This window comes from Penicillium soppii (genome assembly GCF_028829465.1).
Source record: "Penicillium soppii strain IBT 18220 chromosome Unknown utg000004l, whole genome shotgun sequence".
Lineage (NCBI taxonomy): Eukaryota > Fungi > Ascomycota > Eurotiomycetes > Eurotiales > Aspergillaceae > Penicillium > Penicillium soppii.
Genome location: NW_026643234.1, coordinates 4,685,642 through 4,705,527, shown reverse-complemented (window position 1 = coordinate 4,705,527; position 19,886 = coordinate 4,685,642). Strand labels below are relative to the sequence as shown.

The 19,886-nt window shown below is 46.9% G+C and overlaps 8 protein-coding genes across 8 annotated transcripts; 5 read left to right on the top strand and 3 right to left on the bottom strand.

Annotated features, from left to right (window-relative positions):
* Positions 1 to 1,359: 1,359 nt before the first annotated feature.
* Positions 1,360 to 2,036, top strand: N7529_005202 (class I SAM-dependent methyltransferase; the record flags this gene model as incomplete). The annotated part of the gene is made up of 2 exons (XM_057240729.1): positions 1,360 to 1,863; positions 1,926 to 2,036. The coding sequence occupies 2 exons, from the start codon at positions 1,360 to 1,362 to the stop codon at positions 2,034 to 2,036; spliced, it is 615 nt and encodes a 204-aa protein (XP_057100024.1).
* A 2,606-nt stretch (positions 2,037 to 4,642) lies between these two features.
* N7529_005201 (TPR domain protein) lies at positions 4,643 to 6,316 on the bottom strand (the record flags this gene model as incomplete). Its single annotated transcript, XM_057240728.1, has 1 exon — positions 4,643 to 6,316. The coding sequence occupies one exon, from the start codon at positions 6,314 to 6,316 to the stop codon at positions 4,643 to 4,645; it is 1,674 nt and encodes a 557-aa protein (XP_057100023.1).
* A 678-nt stretch (positions 6,317 to 6,994) lies between these two features.
* Positions 6,995 to 7,525, top strand: N7529_005200 (uncharacterized protein; the record flags this gene model as incomplete). Its single annotated transcript, XM_057240727.1, has 2 exons — positions 6,995 to 7,251; positions 7,300 to 7,525. The coding sequence occupies 2 exons, from the start codon at positions 6,995 to 6,997 to the stop codon at positions 7,523 to 7,525; spliced, it is 483 nt and encodes a 160-aa protein (XP_057100022.1).
* A 204-nt stretch (positions 7,526 to 7,729) lies between these two features.
* N7529_005199 (superoxide dismutase) lies at positions 7,730 to 8,456 on the bottom strand (the record flags this gene model as incomplete). The annotated part of the gene is made up of 3 exons (XM_057240726.1): positions 7,730 to 7,837; positions 7,894 to 8,370; positions 8,418 to 8,456. 3 exons carry the CDS (start codon positions 8,454 to 8,456, stop codon positions 7,730 to 7,732), a joined length of 624 nt encoding a protein of 207 aa, XP_057100021.1.
* Positions 8,457 to 9,812: 1,356 nt separating this feature from the next.
* Positions 9,813 to 10,761, top strand: N7529_005198 (oxidoreductase, short-chain dehydrogenase/reductase family; the record flags this gene model as incomplete). The annotated part of the gene is made up of 3 exons (XM_057240725.1): positions 9,813 to 9,928; positions 9,981 to 10,295; positions 10,347 to 10,761. The coding sequence occupies 3 exons, from the start codon at positions 9,813 to 9,815 to the stop codon at positions 10,759 to 10,761; spliced, it is 846 nt and encodes a 281-aa protein (XP_057100020.1).
* Positions 10,762 to 11,575: 814 nt separating this feature from the next.
* On the top strand, positions 11,576 to 13,574 carry N7529_005197 (putative general amidase; the record flags this gene model as incomplete). Its single annotated transcript, XM_057240724.1, has 3 exons — positions 11,576 to 12,040; positions 12,088 to 13,366; positions 13,417 to 13,574. The coding sequence occupies 3 exons, from the start codon at positions 11,576 to 11,578 to the stop codon at positions 13,572 to 13,574; spliced, it is 1,902 nt and encodes a 633-aa protein (XP_057100019.1).
* Positions 13,575 to 15,114: 1,540 nt separating this feature from the next.
* Positions 15,115 to 17,337, bottom strand: N7529_005196 (Peptidase S58 DmpA/arginine biosynthesis protein ArgJ; the record flags this gene model as incomplete). The annotated part of the gene is made up of 4 exons (XM_057240723.1): positions 15,115 to 16,284; positions 16,332 to 16,739; positions 16,800 to 16,938; positions 16,991 to 17,337. 4 exons carry the CDS (start codon positions 17,335 to 17,337, stop codon positions 15,115 to 15,117), a joined length of 2,064 nt encoding a protein of 687 aa, XP_057100018.1.
* Positions 17,338 to 19,031: 1,694 nt separating this feature from the next.
* Positions 19,032 to 19,721, top strand: N7529_005195 (uncharacterized protein; the record flags this gene model as incomplete). Its single annotated transcript, XM_057240722.1, has 1 exon — positions 19,032 to 19,721. The coding sequence occupies one exon, from the start codon at positions 19,032 to 19,034 to the stop codon at positions 19,719 to 19,721; it is 690 nt and encodes a 229-aa protein (XP_057100017.1).
* Positions 19,722 to 19,886: the final 165 nt, after the last annotated feature.

Below are 19,886 nucleotides of genomic sequence, written 5' to 3'. Positions count from 1 at the left end.
GTGGAAACAACCCCTATATAATGCTGTTCCATGGCCCAGGCAAAGCAGATCATCGCTATCAGGTTGCATAGCACAGTTCCAAAGCGCAAAGAAAGAAGTGAAAGCCACTTCTTCTCTCGTCTAGGTACCGCCTCAAGGCACCAGGATGTTCTGGCTCTGTCCTCCCAAGATGCAGGCATGATAGGACGTGGTATTAAACAATAAACAAAAAGTAAGCTTAGTGTTGAATCGCTCGATGAAAGTGAATCTCAAGTCAAGCGTCCTTATTTCTCTATATATTTTTTTGCGGAATCCCATAATATTGTACAGCTATCCTCGTATTCTCCATGTGTTATGAGGATCATTGCCTATTATAACCAGCACAGCCTTCAAACCAAGTGGCAATGCCAAGGATATCTGCCAAGGAGATCGCACCCTGCAGACCTAAGCGGACCAGTAGATCTTACAAACAGCCAGCGAAACAATTATGTAGCAATGGAATTACTGGCGGACCCCAAATTTGAGGGTTTAGCTATCTACTTCTGGTCTGATGGGCCGCTGCCTACTTCTAAAGTTCAACATGGGGGCGGTTCTTTTACCGCGGATCATCTTGGCTGACGAGAAGAGAAGGGAGTGTTGATCGGGGCCCTATCATTTTTTCTATAAATATATTCAGGGTTTAAGATTTGGTACATTCATGGAACTGGAAAGATATGTTGGAAATGTTGGCCAGTTGGCTAATTCGCGCAAGGGTTCCATGTGATTTTAGTGCTCACGCTTTCCTCCCGACCAGAAGTACTAGGTAAGATCTCGAATATATATTATTAAATATCAGTAAAGGCCAAGTCAATTGTTTGATTGTTCGTTTCGAGCTTCACGATTTAGATATTGCCCTTAGTGCGGACCGTGTCCCATAAACAAAGGGCCGGTAGTTTAAAGCCATCGAATGGCTCGAACAAATAATGTAAATATCGGGTTGAGCTTTCATCATTTCTGCCTTCTTTTTCTACCTAGCCATATATTTGGTCCTAACCCATACTGTTCAATGTTACAAAATCGTGATTCTTTTATAAAAGTTCACCCAGAACCCATTAACCCTAAGCTCCTTCCAGACCCCGCAAAAGCTAAATCTTTTCTAAATGGCACGGACCCCTCTTCCCATTCCCCCTTTGGTTCTCTACTATACATAGGCTGGTAGTCTGGGTCAATAGATATCCCGAAGTCAGCATCGAATGAGTCACACAAAAAGACAACCGTTCGATAAATAGCCCATCCCATCTATTGACCGAATTCTTCCATTCAATTCATACGCATCTAGTTATTTTTTGGAATTACATTGACAAATTATCAATCCTTTATCACTTGCAATTTCCTGCCAAAATGACCGAGATCACTGATAGCCACCGCATCAAAGACGATATCAAAAAAGCCTATGATGACGTTGCCGGTACCTACCTGAATTGGACACGAAATACTCACGAAAGACGGCTTTCCTATCTCAACATCATGCTTCAATCATTCCACACTGCCGAAATGAGCGTTCTTGAATTAGGTTGCGGCGCCGGGGTACCATGCACTCAACTTCTAGCCTCTCGCAAAAACACCAGCGTCACCGCAAATGACATCTCTGAGGCCCAGATAGCCTTGGCTAAAGAACTTCTCCCCCAGTCTGTGAACCTAATACAAGGCGATATGATGGAGTTAGAATTCGGCCACAAGCAATTCGACGCTGTGTTGGCCATGTATTCCATATTCCACTTACCACGCGACGAACAAACTGTGATTCTTCATCGCATTTTCGATTGGCTGAAGCCTGGGGGCAGCTTCTTGCGAATTTCTCTGGAACTGAATTTGAGACTGCTTCGAATCAATCTTGGTTGGGGGGTACCCAAGGGGCCATGCATTGGAGTGGCTGGGGTAGAGCTGAGACATTGAGACTTCTGAAGGATCTTGGATTTGAGGTGGAAATTGATGAGGTTGTTTCAGATTTGGAGACAGATAATGGAGTCTCGCGTGAGGTCCCGTTCCTGTGGATCTTAGCCAAGAAGTCAATGTGAAATGATGTGCTCATAAAATTTCATAGTCTGCTGAGCCTTTATCAAGCTTTCATGTTATCTTTGATCCTTAATGGAGCTTGGAAGATATCGCTCTGCAATATATGAGATTTTCTTCGGGTCCAAGGGCTCACAGATTTATTATCCAAAGTAGAACCTTCCAAGGTTGGAACTTATCTCAGCCTTGGGTCACATCTTCCCAGGTAGGCAGGTATACTGATGACTCAATCTCTATGACCTAATCTCTTCAAATTTGGCAATCATCCAAGGTTGAAGGGTACCAAGTTCGGTAATCCGATGCCTTGGGTGATAGCTCTCGCTATTTTCTTCTTTCTCTCCTCCACAATCTCTCGCTGTAGAGGTTCTCATCTGCATGCAAAATGAGCGACATAGGCCCATTCCGAAAAGTCCGCAAATTCCTTGAAGACAACAGCCCAGAAGACTTGTTGAGGCAGAACCAAGCGACATCTGACATTGCTGCGGGAAGCGACTGGCCTCAAGACCCTTTCCAAAGAGAACATTGTTTTTTTCTACGGGACATTAATGGATCTACATATGCTCTCACAAGTCTTGAAATCAGCAAAGCGACCACCTATCTTACATCGTGCTAGAGTCACAGGTTACGAAACTAAACTTTGGGGCGCGTACCCTGCCCTTCTTAGGGGAAGACCTCTTAGTTCATTCAATGGCTTTGTGTCTGAACTCTTGTCGCAGACACCGATTGATCGACTTGCCGCCTATGAGACGAACAAACATCGGCTTGAAGCTTGCTTGATTGAGCCTCTGAATGACGATGGTAGCGTCAAGCATATCATCGAAGGGATTTTTTTCATGTGGAACGGACGACCGGATGAATTACAGGATGGGACGTTTGATCTGAAGCAGTGGAAAAAGGAGAAACAGTTGCAAGATTTAGGTTGAACATGCAAGAGTGGTGATGCAATAGTTTATCGCGGTAATGGGCCTACACGAAGGGGATATTGGTGCAAAATTGACGCCGTGCCCTGAAACGCGATATAAATATTTGTCTAGAAATTTCACTGACACAGACTCTCAGAAATAATTTCGTACGTGTCTCTTTGTTCTCCTTACAATGTCCACCTTTTTCAACCGCTGGGCGCTATGAGAGATTCGATGTCAGATTTATTACAACAATTCGCTTTTTATTCCCATAATAACATTCGAGTTCCAACTTCTTCCGCCTTCGAAATATATGCCTTTTTTTGATGCATTTTCGTTTGTGAAAGCTTTTCCGCTTTTGCAAAGCGGATAGGGCATGGCCAGAGCGCTCAAAACGACTGCGAAGCACTGCCCACCAGGGGCCGGAGCTGTGCTTCCACCCATTCGGCAACTGGCGAAGCCTCAAACGCACCTCGCGGATCTCTGAAACGCACCAGAACCCCTCCGGGAGAGGCTGCCCGTCAAAGGAGACGACTTGGCGGCTGGCCTGCCTGGCCAAAAGCCAAAGATGAGAAATCCAGATCAAGAACCTAGAAGCAGTCCAACTCCCGAAATCCAAGACAACGAAGCGAAATATCGGCCGATTCACCCAAAAACTCCCATGGTATTCCCAGGCCCGGCAGCACAAATCAAAATAGGCATTCCTCTAAACATTCCTCTCATCACTCCTCGTCAGACGATGGCTGGGATTCCTTACAGCTCAATCCTGAAACATTTCAAAGACAAGGAGCTCAGCTTCAAGGCTGGATCGACGACCCAAATGTGCCTGGGTGTAAAATCCCCCACAGCACTCTCATTTATGAGGAGCTAATCGCACGGCCGAGTTACGGAGGACACACGATGGAGGGCGAGAGGCCAGAAAGCATGATTGGCAGAGGAAGCGACTATCGCAAGATGGTGCCGCCCGAGATTGAGGCTAACCTTGCGCGTGATTTACCAAAAGAGAACACTTACCGCATGCTGTACTTTCAGCGATTCAGACATGGCCCATTGAGCTGGGCCTGGACTGGACCTTGTACGTACATAGGACCGCACTGGAGGGGTGATCATTGCTGATAATATCATCCGACGCCATGGGCCTTATTGGTCGGATGTTAGCCAGGCGCAGTATGAAATTGATCAATCTATTGATACACTGAGGTATATCTACTTTACCAATGTTGTGAACCACGAGACCCATAAATATATCGTCGAGATACTTTGGCCCAGAATGGGGCTAGTTTGGGCGGTCATAAATGATGATGTCCACACTTTCGAATACAGTACTCAGGAGTATCAGGAGCTTTGGGGTACGCGATTAGGCAGAGCAACCGCCCGGCTTGTTCTGGGTGCTTGGCTGAGGGGAACTCATCGGATTGAGAGGATTCATATTTGGGCGTTTTTGTCATCGGTGCAGGTGCGCTTTGATATTACGGAATTGTACTTGTTGTGATCGATTTAAATTGGCGAGCAAACAATTTCTTGTATATCCTTGTTTCTTTTTGTTCTCTTTGACTTTTTCTATTCCTGAGTTTTCTAGTTCCAAGGTTCTATGTCATTGATAGCAATCGTGTTATATCCGCGTAACTTTCCACGCAATCAAATGTTAGATAAACTGTAGCACAACCAGTACAATGCTATGCTAAATCACATGATACTTTGAAAACTCATCAAGTAGTGTCGATTCGACAGAAGCAAGAAGACTTGATAGGCACATCAGCGTAAGCTAGCACATGCTTCAACTGCGGCGCCTGACGCCTTGCCTCATGCTTATTTCCAAGCTTAAGCAAACACTCTTGGTAACCATGCAAAGCCCAAACATTACCATAATGTCTCAGCGCACGAGGCAGCGGCGGATCACTCTCATGCTCAACCCCAAGGTCTGCAGCATAAACAGCTAGAGCCTGTTTAATGTGACCCTGCTCAAGCAGCAGAGCCCCAAGCGCATGTCTTGATGGCTGCATCCAGCCCCATGGCTCATCGTAGGGCAATGTATCTTCTCGCTTCACAGCTTCACGGAGATGATCAAACGCCGCATCGAACTCACCGCGACGATATGTAATTTCGCCATCGAGCATTTCGGATGCAATGCCGAGGATGTCGGTACACTTATTGTTGAAAATTCTCCGTGAATCGGGAACGAGTTTGACAGACTCCTTGAACAATTTACGTTCTGCGTCCGCTTCAGGAACCCGCCCAGTGGCCGCCAATGCGACGCCTTTCGCGTAGTGCATCATTGCTGTGGTGACACAGTACAACTGCGCATCAGTCGGCAACTTCAAAGTAATGATATCATCCCACCGACCGAATCGTATAAACCCATGCACCTGCATGGAAACGAACCCTTCCAGCCAGTCCGCCATTGGCGGCGAGCGAGGCCCCAAAGAGCTAGCCTGCGAGAGGCATTCGGTAACAATATGCGCCATCTCAGCCCCGGTATCCAGCGCAATTTTCGATTGCCCGCCCATCATAGCAGCATACATCCTGAAGTGGTAATCATGTGCGCGGTACAGATTATAGAAATGGCCAACAGGCTGATTGGCGAGGAACTTGTTATCCGCTCGAATGGCAGACGTATTGGACTTTACAGCGCTGCGGTAGTCACCGCACAGGACATCAATGTGGGTGGGCATATGTTCGAGATGACCTGCGTCGGGAACGAGGCCGCGCAGGCAATTGGCGATGGGGAGCACAATTTCTGGCACCGAAGACATCTCCATGAGATGAATGTACAAGTGCAGAATTCCGGGATGTTCGTGAGTCTCATCGCGCTCCAAAGCGCGGTCAAGCATTTTCTTTACGAGAAGCGTTTTCGCACCCGCTGCCGGTTGGCCCGTTCTGAAGTCCCACATCTTCCACGGCGTGAGATTCATCAGCGCATCGCAGTACAGCGCCGTAACGTCGAGATCATCCGGATACTGCTCGTACACGGCCTCCATGGCCTTTGCATAACTCCGATCCCATGCAAGACAATCTCCAGGCTGCTTTTGCGGATATCGACAAGCGAGCGCATCAACGAGTGCATTCTCCAAAGCTGTGGCGTGTGGTGCCAACGTCTTGGCTTGCACGATAGCCTGGTGCGCGCGTGTCGTTGTAGCTGACAGATCCTCGCCGTCAAACAACTCCCACGGCTTATTATAATTTGGGCCTAGGGCGAATGCAATGCCCCAGTAGCCCATCGCACAGTGCGGGTCGAGGGCGACGACCTGCTCGAAGCATCGGACGGATTCGTCATGGTTAAAGGCATAAGCCCAGATTAAGCCACGGCTAAACCAGATCTGGACATCTTGATTTGAGGTGGTTACCTCGCGGCGGTAGTCTCCGAGGTCGTAGTAGTCGGACATTGCGTTGGGTGGTGAAGAGGGGTTGATGCCGATTGTGGCCTTACCCCAGATCTGAGAAATATGATAAGAGGGGACCCTATACTAGAATTGTTTATTTGTCACGTGTTCTTTCTGTTTATATTTTGTATATTGCAAAAGATTAGGTTTGAGAGGTTCGGTCTATTACACTACAATTTGTAAGGCAACGAGGCAATAGGCCAAAGAGCCTGTAAGGCACCAAGGCACTGAGGTAGAAAGGCATGAAGGCAGAAAGGCTACAAGGTGTCGAGGTGTCAACATTTTAGCATCTTAAAAAACCCAAAGCGCATCCACTCCAGTACAATCTCAACTCTTGACTCAACTCGATTTAGAACTTTAGGACGAGGCTGTCTGTCATCCCTTCTTTAAACGTCATTCACACTTTACTTGGCTATCATTAAACGCCTGTTCCCGTATGTTGTGCCATCAGGCTCCACATGAGCAGAATTCCAGAAATCCACTAATTTGCTCAGTCGTGCTCGATCGCACTCACCTTGGTAGCCGGGTCAGTCTACTATATAGAATAAATGAACTTTCCGGATTTTTCAATTCCATTTCTATTCTGCGCACATGTAACGACCCGTTCTTTATTATAAGCATAGAACGCTGTAAACGAGCCCTTCCTTCTTCGCATCTCCATTTCCTGACATCCAGATCGCAATGTGTGGTGACAGTTGCCGCCCAGCCTTCGGGGGCACCATTGCGGTGTTATTTCCGCCAGCCCAGTCCGCCAACTCTGATGCTGCCCTGTCCTCGTCGCCCCAGTCAATGGCTGTACAGTCTACAATCGCATCAATGTTCTCCTTCTACCTCTACTTTTTCAATGGAGAAGGAAATACAAGGGCCTTTTTCCAAATGAAAGACGAAGCAACTTACCGGGCCATGCAATCTTTTGAGCGTATCGACATTCGAATTGAGTAGGTCGATTAAGGATCTCGGGAGTGGACAAAGCTAACCTTATACAGGAAATCTGGGGATATCACCCAATCACTAGAAGCTGCTCCCCTCAAGGAGTACAAATTGGCTCTAGATCCAAGTAAAGCTGGTGCGGGAGATTCGAAGGAGATTGAGTTCATGTTGCCTTTCAGGCTTGACCTAAACGTTTCAGAGCACGGCGTCATCGGTCGCCAGGTGACTGTTCGCGAGGTCGGAGGATCGGTCTTGGCTATCGGAGTGATTGGATACAACTAAGGCAACACTCTTTTCCACAACTGAAGAAACCCCGATAATTCTCCATGGAAGGGACAATAATAGGTTGTCAGAACTGTTGGTTTTCATTTACGAATGCACACGAATTTCATGATCACATCATATTCAATTTTAGATTTAAGTCCACGTGTGGATCTATCAAATTTAGACCCCAAGGCAAGCCAGCTTAAACCAATAGCTTCTCACTCACAGCTTCAGAGGATTCTCAACATCGGCAGTGTAGCGCTTCTCGGATTCCGCCCAGTTGATAATCTTCCAAATGCCCTCGACATACCCAGCCTTATTGTTGAGGTACTAGATCAAAAAGGTTAGGAGCAGACCGATGTAAAATCAAAGCACAAGTCTCTCACCTGGAGATAGTATGCATGTTCCCACATATCAACTCCGAAAATAGGGACATCGGGAGCATTGACAGGATCCTGATCCTTGGTAGTTTGAATCTCAAGTCGCCCCTTAGCTCCACCCTTACTAACGAGCCAGCCCCAGCCCGAACCCTGAAGACCGAGGAGTTCAGTACTGAAGGCTTTGACGAAGGCATCGTGGGATCCCCATCGAGAAGCGATAGCCTCACGCAGGACAGGCGCATGGCTGATATCATTTCCCGGGGTGCCGGGTGGAGTGAGGTTCTTCCAGAAGAGGGAGTGGTTGATGTGGCCGCCACCGTTGAAGCGGAGCTTCTGCTGGAGAGTGATCAGGGTGGGAACATCATTTGACTTCGTTGCAATCTCTTGGGCAGCGAGGGCAGCATTCAAGTTGTTGATGTAGGTTTGGTGGTGCTTCTGGTGGTGAAGTTCCATGATCTGCTTTGAGATGATGGGTTCCAGAGCCTATATCGTCAGTGAATAATTGGCTTGCTAAATAGTGGAATACTTACATCGTATGCGTAGGGGAGCGGGGGGAGTGTGTGCGCCATGATGAAAGATTGGACTTGTATGTGAAGCTCAAGTCGGCGGGGTTGAAGAGGGAAGTGAAGAAGAAACCGGAAGAGCCATGGCTCGCACTATCAACACCCAGGGCGGTATCTCTTTGATGACGTGATTTTACCACCAAGGTAGGAGTGAAGGTATGTAGCGGAAGTGCGTGTATCCACTGCGCTAGTTTGAGCACATTTGCGTTTGTGCTTGCAAATCCTATGGTCGCTGAGTTTGACGGCTTTGGAACAATTTTATTCACACATAATTATTTTGAGCTCATTCAGATACCCTGAATCAGTTATGATTCTGGGGCAACATGAATCGTGGAATCTGCGGAGATTGATTCCGATGGATGGTCCTTCACCCAGAAAGGGCAAATAGTGAAGCTCGTTCCGACTGGCCAGGCATACGCCCTATATATTTATTCTTGCTCAATCTTTTATGAATTTTCACCGGGTTTATATCTATGGATACTTTCAGGCTAAATAGTTATCTGTAGTATATACACGTAATACACGTATCCGATGACACGAGCAACTATATCGAGCAACCTCTAACAACCAAGTAATGAACATTGTAGTTGTATTCGATTTGACACTATAACACTCATTTACATAGAATGTCCTTGTGAATCAAATTGATGAGCAATTGCTAATATGCTTATTAAAAAGAAGAAGACCCTGGAGACTAGCGCAGTCTTTGGTGAGTCTTCGCTTTGAATTATCCACCGTAGCTGGGTACCTTGGAAGTAAATATGTAGAACAGTACAGTGTCTACATCGTGGCTAGGAAGGCTGGCGACACTCTTATACATCCCTATGCACTTTCCAATTGTCTTTCCGTGGGTTTCTTTGATATTCTTTGTCTCTTCCTGCCTCTTCTAATCTCTTCGGATTAAAACACCTTAGACTTTTGAGACACCAAGTACTGGTAGTTCTGTGTAAGACATTTCGACTTCTGTTGACGCACTTGATTTGCAGCATGATTGAACCTGTAAAACAACTCTGAATACCAATAAGCCAATATGTAGTCTGATGGCGTACTGCATCGGCAGTTGGGAAGCTTGGCCATCACATCTCGATTCCTCTTTTCGGTATTCACCACTATATTGCCATTCGACCCCCAGATACCATATTTGGACAATTTATTCATGGGTCTCTTATTTCTGCATGGCTGGTATTCACTCAAAAAACAACCAAAGTTGGAAAAAAGGATAATTTTGTGCAGATTACTAATCCCCGGATTTGCGGGGTTGAGCCTCGGTCATTTCGGCTTTGTGTACAAATACAGATGAGAAGCCGGGAACCATCCAAACTTCATTTTTTTCAGTCCCCCTTTCATCAATTCAATCGCAAAATGTCTGCCAACGAACAAGTCAAGCTAAGCAGCTTCAACGACATCTTTTCCCTCGAGGGCAAGGTCGCTGTCGTAACAGGCGGGTCCCGTGGTCTAGGACTGCACGCGGCATCAGGGTATCATCCATTGACAGAAACGAAACACAGAACATTTGCTGATTACCCACAGTCTCCTTCAAGCTGGATGCTCTAAGGTCTACATCACATCCCGCAAGAAGGCAGCCTGCGATGAAGCAGTTGCTGCTCTCAATGCGCTCCCCAACAAGCGGCCCGGCGCTCAGGCCATCTCCGTGCCGGCCGACAGCTCAGATATGAAGGAGCTTGACCGACTCGCTGCTGAAGTGGCCAAGACCACAGACCGAGTCGATATCCTCTTTGCCAATGCTGGTGCAACATGGGGCGAGAAATTCGATACTCACCCCGAGAAGATGTTCTCCAAAGTTATGGACTTGAATGTCAAGAGTGTATTCTACACGATCCAGAAGTATGTCATAAATCTAGATCTACCGATACCCAAATCACTCTGACAGCACAGGTTCACACCCCTCCTCACTGCCAAAGCCACAATCGCCGATCCATCCCGCGTGATCATTACCGCATCCGTTGCTGGAATTGGTATCGGTACAGTTGGCGACAATGCCACGCCCTCTTACTCGGCTTCCAAGGCTGCTGCCATTCATCTGGCGAAGAACCTGGCCGTCGAGCTTGGTCCGCGCCACGTTTTGACCAATGCCATTGCACCAGGGTTCTATCCCTCCAAGATGGCTAGTGGACTTATTGAGGCGAAGGGTGGGTTGAAGGAGCTCGAACAGTACTCGCCCAACGGTCGACTTGGTAGGCCTGAGGATATTGCTGGTCTTGTTGTTTTCCTCGGGTCTCGGGCTTCAAGTCATTTGAACGGTGCTGTCATTGCAACAGACGGTGGTGCGGTGCTTAAGGGGAGATTGTAGTTTACGTTTGCAATTATCGAAATTGCTCTTTAGTAATCCAACCTTGGAAGTGATCTATAAGCTAGAGACAAACGTGCCGTAGCAATCTTCTCCTACTATTGGCTCTTCTACAATGTTTGTAACTAAAACTGACGTCTTTCAAATGCACCTTCGTCATAAAGTCTGTATATTGGGTCGTCCTTGTTGCTCATGAGAAAAGGGATGGTGTTCATCTCCCTATTCAATGCTATGGATTAACTCATATGGATGTTATCTGATGCGAGTGTGCCTACTGGTTATGTCGGGTCCTAGGAAAACTCTTGCGGGAGCTCGGGTGTTTGAGCCTGCACTAAGTCATTAATCTCTGGGGACTCTCACAGGGAATGGTGTCTTCTGCAAGACATTGAAGCCTTGTACATCCCACGTTACTGGCAGGTGACATCCGAATTCGCAAGGCTTCGTATTAGGGAGTTGACAATCTTTGGAAACACCCCAAGTGGACAGCCCCACCTGACCCCTTTTGTTTGGTTTTCTTTATTTTCTTTATTTGCTCCTTGTTGTTTTGTGGCAGATGAACTGCCAGAGAGTATCCGCTATTTATTTATAATTCAATAGTCATGCTTAAATCCCTATAAATCTCCAGAACCAGGGATAATATTATACAGAGCTTTTTGCACATTCTTATTGGCCAAGTCAGAATAGCATCCGACATTTTGTTAAAAAGTAAGAAGTTTATACTCAACCAGGACGCCTGTGAGATAAAGATGATCAAAGACCATATTCAAATTCAATTTAGGCTAGAAGGAAGGTATGACAACGACAATAAATTGAGAGCATGCATGGTCGATTTAATATTGTACAATATTGTACTTCGCACTCGATATCAAACCCTAATTTCGGTACCCACACGGGCCGAGGTCCCTGTTCTCCGCTCTCCGCACTCCCCGCATTAAAAACCACCTCCATCATCCACCATGTTTTTCTTCCATCCACCATGGCCTCTCAACCCCGGTATATAGCAATCGCCCAACGCAAGCAGGCAGAGCTTGCTGCTGCTATTCCTGCTCAATGGCGCCTGCCCGCACATCTGATTCCTGAGGGAATGCTTTCGATTTCCGAGTCCATCACCCTCGGCCCGAAAAGTTACCAACGCATCAGTGTGTTAGATGTTCCTCGGAAATGCGGTCTGCTCACACCAAAAGAGTTGGATATTACTGAGAAATACGATGTGAGGGGGTTGGTCGCGGAGATGATTGAGGGTCGACTGAAGGCCGAGGACGTGGTGCAAGGGTTTTGCAAGGTATGTACTTTCTTCATATTGCAATACATTCGCTAATGTTTTCCAAGAGAGCAGCCATCGCTCACCAGCTTACTCGGTGTTTAACCGAACCCCTCTTCGACCGCGCTTTACAGCGAGCCCGCGACCTAGACACTCACCTCCAGCGCACAGGCAAACCAGTCGGACCCCTCCATGGCCTCCCAGTATCAGTGAAGGACACGTTCAACATCCAAGGTGTCGACTCAAGCATCGGACTATCCGCATTAGCATTCCAGCCCGCACAAGCCAACGCCCCGCTCGTCGACCTGCTCCACTCCCTCGGAGCGATAGTAATCGCCAAGACAAACGTCCCCCAAACCCTCGGAACACTAGACAGTTGCAACCACCTCTTCGGGCGCACACTCAATCCACTAAACCGCCAATGGACAGCAGGTGGCAGCACAGGCGGTGAAGGCGCCCTCCTCGCCATGCACGGCTCCATGGTTGGCTTCGGCACGGACATCGGCGGCAGCATCCGCGTCCCGGCTATGTGCCAGGGCATCTACGGCTTCAAGCCTAGTACCGGTCGCGTACCATATGGTGGCCAGCAAGGTGGCCAAATCGAAGGAAAGGGCCGGATTGGGCTGCAGCCTGTTGCTGGGCCGCTGGCGCGCTCGGTGGCGGATATCAATGCCGTCATGGCGGAGATCGTGCCTCGTGCAGAACTCTTCGGTGAAGATGGTATTCCAGGATCTTGGGCACCGTCTATGCCGGCTTCTCTGACTCGCAATTTTACCGTCGGTGTGCTAAAAACAGACGGTCTTGTCACGCCCTTGCCGCCGATTATCCGGATTTTGGACGAAGTCGCTAATGCCCTCCGTCGCACGCCTGGCGTTGAGGTTGTCGATATCCCTCTTCCATCAGTGCTGCCAAAATGCCAAGGTCTCGCTGGTCGGTTGATGGGCATTGATGGTGGATCGCACATGCTTGATCTTATCGAGAGCATGGACGAGGATTTGATTCCGTGGCTGCAGGGCCGTACAAAGCGTGGCAAAGCCATAGATGTGACCCAGTTGATGAAATTGCAGGCTCAGCGTGCAGATATCGAGAAGGAGATGCTGAAGATGTGGACGCAATCCATTTCTTCTGTGGCTCGACGCGTGGACGCTATCATTTGCCCTGTGGCTCCGCATCCAGTCCCGCAAATGGATCGATACAATGCTGTGGGGTATACATCGACCTTTGTGTTGCTGGATTACCCGGCCGGTGTAGTCCCAGTTCGTCCGTTTTTGGAGTCAGATCTTGAAGCCGGACGAGCGATGGAGGCGCCTGTGTTGGGAAGTTGGGATAAAGCCAACCGGCAGCTGTGTATGTTATCATCCACTCATTGATGCTTTTTGCTAATCTTGGTTTTTCAGGGGACGAAAAAACAGTCGACCGCCGCGTATACCTTGGATCACCTCTCAGTGTGCAGGTTGTTACTCCCAAACAGCATGACTATCAGCTATTCCAGGCAATGGAAATTGTTGATCGTGCTGTACAGGGCCAGGGAGTTATTACTAGTGCAAAGCTTTGATCATTTTGATTCATCCGTATATAATAAGAACATACGCTTTAACCAATGTTCGACGTGTTAGAATGAGTTGATGCAGTTATCAAGCGCCAAACTGCATGATTCGGTTCTAAAATAATTTTCAACATCTCCCCTTCTTCATTATACATTTTAAAGTGTCTGCTTTGCAGTTTGTGAAAGAAGATCAGCACTGATCTCACTGATCGACTACCAGAAGTCTGCAAGGCATCGATTGACTTTGGTTTGTATTGTTCGGTATTCGCATTAAGATGCGATATATATTGTCGAAGACAAGGCATACACAACAAAGTTCTTAGCGTAGGCCCCGGGGGAATGTATATCGGGACCATTTCAGTTTACGACCGCTATCGCCATTGGTATTCTTACCATCTCTATTGTCACCACTATCATCGCCGCAGGTAGCTACTCTTCTCTTACCGGCCTTAGCTGCTATCTTACGAGTTACTTTATTCGGGGTGATCAGATGAGTAGGGAAATAGGCATTGAAATAGGCATTGAAATGGGCAACGAGATGAGCAATGAGATGGGCAAGGCCCGAGCATAGGCCTGGGTAACGCCGTGAGCAATGATACCTATGAGTATTGAAATGGTTACTTTCGAAGTGTTCTTCATCATCCACTTCTTTAGGACGGCCGGATGCACTAGCTGCTCTGTGCGTTTATTGATAGACAGACATATTCGTCAATAGTCCCCGCACTATGATCGAAAGCTAGGTTCATAACATATGCTTTGAAATATCCTTTAACACTGCTATACCTCTTCTTCTATTTTCAGATGGTTACTGCTAGCAAAATGCTTTACTGTCTAAGGATCAACGTTCTTGAAATCCGCAAAAACTGTTAGTAATGCCTATCGAGGCTTTCTATCATCCGATTGGCTTAGGAACAGCGGTTAGGCAGGCCAGCAATTTCTTCTATCGACCCGGCGGCAGGGACACAACGCAGTTTGGTCAATTAATTCAGCCACATATACATGTCAGCGGTTGGAGCGACTTGTGAGTGTATATTTAACTAGAGAACTCACATACTCAGCATCTTTTGGTCTTCTCGATGGAGATGAATATTCCAGTAAGTGATGTTTCCACAGACATATTATTAGTATCAATAAAGCCCTAAACCTAAGCACGGTTATTGATGGTAACCATAAGGACTACTCCGAGGAGAGTGTAAAGCAAGGAATATGGCTAGCCTGTTACATCAATTTAGGTACAAAAATTTCAATCAAAACGGACGCAACATCGGATGTACATTGGAGAACAGATTGAAGGTTAGCAGCTCGTATACTTCTTCGAAGACACCTTCGTCATTTCTAATTCCATCGACAACAGTAACAGGTTTATAGGAAGATCTATAACATGCTAGCAGGAAAAGGTTAGTCAAATGTTTTTCAAGTGTTGAACGCTTAATTTAGGACAAGGTAGCATCCCAACGAGGAAGCATTTGAAACAAAATTGAGAAAGAAGCATTGAACCAACTTTTTGCAACATGACAGTTCTTCCTAGACTGCGAGCCACAACCGGCACTCAAGAATCACCGCGCCTTAGGCGCGTAGCCCAGTCGAGGATGAATTGGCGATCTTTCGTAGTTGCAGTAGAGATCCGTTTCCCCTCAAACAAACTGCCGGTTGTAATCAAATGTAATAATTTAAAACTAAGACACGGCCGATCGTCTAGGTCGGAACCGTCGAATACGGCCAAGCAATACTGTGGGAGAAGCGGCTGGAGTGAGCTCTCAGGTGCCTTGAGAAGAGCGGCTCCATGAAGGAGCTGGTGGTTTCCCTGTTTGAGACAGTCTTGCAGGTCATAAGACAGGGAGGTATTGGTAGCCGACAACCTGCGTAGTTCGCTCGATTGCGCGGATACAGGATACCCAAGAATCCCAGGAGAAAAGATTTCCAGTTTGTCCCAGATGCTTGATACGAATTCTCCTTGAGAGACTTGCTTCACCCATCTACAGGATGGCTGCATAATGAAGTCCCCTTTAGTCACCCATAATGTGAGTCGTAAATTCCTAGCAGCAGCTCTCAATGAATGCTCGCCAGATAGTTCCGCCAAAGGAAGGAATTTATACAGGTGTAGATCTGCATAAGCAGACGACAAAGGAAGCTGAGTTCCAGCAAGACGCTGCAGAGTAATTATTGCACTGAACGATGCCGTGATGCATGAAAGTTCTCGTACTATATGGAAGTCGCTTGGCCGAAAGTATGATTGGAAGGAAATGTGAGCAAAAACAAGCTGTTCACTGTCAATGATTGGATGATTGCTCGTTGCACCAGTCCAAAGCTTCTGTAGACGATAAATAAATTCCGCCTTGACCAAAAGCGGATGCTCTAGATTGAAGAGATCCAAAAGACTGGTAGATTTCTGATTGACTTCATTATCCCCCGAGCCAGGTGGATTGAGAATCGCAATCAGCTTGCTCGTCATATCAGGGAGTGTCAGATGGCGGAATGAGAAGAACACTTCATTTGTGTCTCGGATGACGGATTGTCGCTTCGGCGGATTGGAAGGCTCGGGCTGCTGTTCTTGAGTATCAAATACATGCAAACTGGGCAGAGAATTTCCAGTAAGCAATCTAATGATCTCATTTCGATGAATATTCAAAGCCCAGTCACATATGAAGTCAACAATCAAACACAATTGCAGTGCAGCGTCTTGTCTCTGAATGCATCCGTGCCAAAGGTCGATTATACGCTGCCTTTGTGTCAGTCAGGCATTCCGGCCCCTTCGAAGAACCTTACCGTTTCGTCTCCTCTTGGAAAACACGCATAGACTCTCCACTCATCCCCACTGAAAGCCAAGAACCAAACCAAGCTGTTTTCTTCTGGCTCTTGCCTTCTTTTTCTCAGAGACTTTTGGATATCGACAAGTCTTTTAATTGGGAACGCAGTCTGCTTCTCGATAGCCGTAAACCCAGGTGTTTGAATCTCAGACTTGGCTTCGAGAATCAGGAAAGGAAACAAGATATGCTCTGCATCCTTTACTGGACTGGAACCTAGCCTTGAATGGCCACGAAGGGCAGCACTGAGTGATGGTGATCTCTGAAGCCCGATGATATTGTCGGGGTACTTGATTCCGATCTCAGGAACGGAAAGATCGTTGATTCCTGCGTGCGGCTGTCCCGCAAATATTGCACTATTGACGACGGACTAGCAAGCAAACATTGTTAGTAGCCTGATCTTTTGGGCGATTGAATTTGAACCATTTACCTCATGTCCATCAATATCGCTTTCAATGCACCGACAAATACCCACCCCTCCCTGCGCTGTTTGCATTTTGTGTCCTTCATTTGGCGTGATCGACAGCGCACAGAAATCGGGAACCCATCGTCGCTGTTGACATTTCCGGCTAGATCAACATCAGAATCGATCCAAGGTTACGGTTTCGATGTTTCACCTACCACTCTATGTCTTCCTCAAAACGGGCAAGTAGGGGGAACTCTATCCTGGACCTCCAAGTAAACTCGTTGGCTTCAAGAAGACGGCAATCATATGCAGCAGAGACAAGACATTTAGCCTTATTTACCGTTCTCATCCTTTGTACGCCCTCCGGAGTATTTGCTTGTATTTGACTCACGTAGGTGTTGTACTTAATGTCTTCGATTTTGCGGATGGTGGTAAATATGGCTGAATTTTGCTCCGGCCAACTATTCGGCGAGACAGGCCCCTCGAACTTAATTTTGTGCCTATCAATCAACTCCCGTTCCTCCTGCTTGGAGAGCTTCTTCTTTCTAAATGACTGCTCCATCGCGATATGGATTTTCGGGGAAAAACAAAGTTTGGTCAAAAGTGCTACGACTTCAGAATATACAAGACCGCAGTTTTGAAAAGTTCATAGCGAGGGGGAACACTGCGCTATTTTGAGCCATCGCTGTGCTAAATATGGTCCAGTGCATAGCCGCCGATGATGCAGCTACTTGACATCCATGCTAGTTCATACATTCTCACCAACTCAAGGTGAGGAGAAGCGGCGCATAGGCATATCATCGGAATGCCCGTATCCTATGATATCTCAAACTCGATGTTATTCTCTGGTCGCTTGTCTGAAACTAGACCACAGCAGGGATAATTTCAGCCCCCACAGGAGGGGAAATAGGCCGACCTTTTTTTTACCGCGGGTAGCCAATCTCAATGTTTATCTAGCACTGATTGTTACGGACATGCTACTCACCAATCACATATAGAGACCGCAACTACTGATGGACCACCGAGAGCCAACCAAGATATCTGTCATCAGATCATGTGCAACATCCTATACTTAGACATCTCTAGGTATTCAGGGAAAAGGGATAACACGATTATGCTTAGGAAGCAACAGCATGATCCACCCTAATCAGAAACGAATCGACCAAGTAGTGCTTATAATATGGCATTCTTCACACAGAGACTGATTATTACCAAGAACAAGGGGTCTAGGTCAGAGTCCCCTTTTATGCCCTTTATGACGCTATCATGGATTCATTATCTTTATTGGTGACACTGAGTCCGAGTCCTATCTGGTTTACAAATTTTCCTTTAACACTGTCGGATCAGCGGCTCCTCAATCTGCCGAGTCTCTTTAAGACTAATTAGGCAAAACCCTGATGGGAGAATGGCCAAAGGGTGGAAAGAGTGCTTGGCAGTCTTGGCGATCTGCCTTCTACAGTAAGGTCTACGCGCCTGGTCACTGACTAATAGGCTTGTCGTTCATTTAATTACTGTCTTTCGGGTTGGCTCTGAGAGCAATCCCCGCATGACAGTATCCATGAAAAGGGAGCTGGACCGGATTAGTTTCACCACCACCATCACCATCATCATCACTCGTGCTATACCCTCCCCAGAACCGACAGCTTATATGGAGCCACGTGCAGCCAGAACCGCCAACAAAGAATTATTCCTTCGCACCAAACTTCGCACCAAATAAAAGTTCGTCGAGCAGCCAGGGGGCCAGCGACATCTTCAGTCTCATAGACAATGCAAAGGACACTGGGGCAAACATGTGGCCAAAGGGGCTTCACGCTTGTGCTCTTCTTATTTTATAAACATGTTATTTTTGCCTTGTCGTCCTTGTCTTCTTTAAATATGATTCGAAACGTTTTTCAACACTAGGCTCAAAGCACCATCTTTAGTCACCTTCAAATATAAATGTATTTAAGGTATGGATATTACATAAAACGTGTAATGGCTAAACCTAAAGTGGTCATCGAGAACGAGCGGAAGAAATGTGGGACCCAGCGCTCCCCGGATTGAGCCGAGCGTTCCTTAACAAGAACTCCCTAGCATATATAAAAGGCTTTCCTGTTCAAGCCCAGGTGAAAGATTATTTGCACGGACCAATACTTAACAACCAAAATCGAACAAAAATTGTCATTCAAATCGCCGCAACCTCGAAGGTAAACTTTAATATATTGTGTAATCCACATTGGCTGACAATAGTGCGTTTGTTTAGGTCTAACGTTAGCCATGTCTCCCTCTACCTCTTTGATTAAAGAAGAGCCTGATTGGCGACCTAAAGTGATTATATTCGACCTTCTCACAGCCCTTCTGGACTCTTGGACTCTGTGGGATGCGTCTACTCCATCAGCTACATCAATGGAAGGAAGAGCTTGGCGCGAACGCTATTTAGAGCTCACCTTCGGCGCTGGTGCTTATGTTCCGTATGAGAGCCTCGTGAGGCAAGCTGCAAGGGATGTTGGTTTAACCGAGTCTGCTCCTGCAGCTCTGCTGCGGGACTGGCAGACTCTGCAGGCCTGGCCGGAGGCTGGTGGCGTTTTACAAAATCTTAGCACTCAAGGGTATAGACTTGGTGTGGTTACGAATTGTTCAAATCATTTGGGGAACCTCGCGGCGCGGCGTGTGGTTGATTGTATGACTGGTGAAAAGAAAGAAGATTTATTTGATGCGGTCATCACTGCTGAAGATAGTGGGTTTTATAAACCAGTTCGGCAAGCCTATCAGGCTATCTTGACTGCAATGGAGGTTGAAGCGATTGATGTGCTGTTTGTTGCTGGTAGTGCCGGAGACGTTGAAGGCGCAACAAATGCTGGCATGAAAGTTGTTTGGCATAATAGGGTTGGATTGGCAACAAAAGGAAAAGCAGTTCCATTGAGGGAGGCTAGGACACTTGATGAAACGCTGGGCTGGTTTTTATGATGTTTTCCGCCAGCTATATTGATTGCATTTGTCAATTCTTGTCTGAACTACATATACATCGGGCTTTATGCCGCCCTCTCTAGCTATGCTAGTAGTGTATTCGTTGTTACTGTGATCGTCTGTCTACTTTTACAATGGAAAAAACCAAACCCCAATGGTGAACCC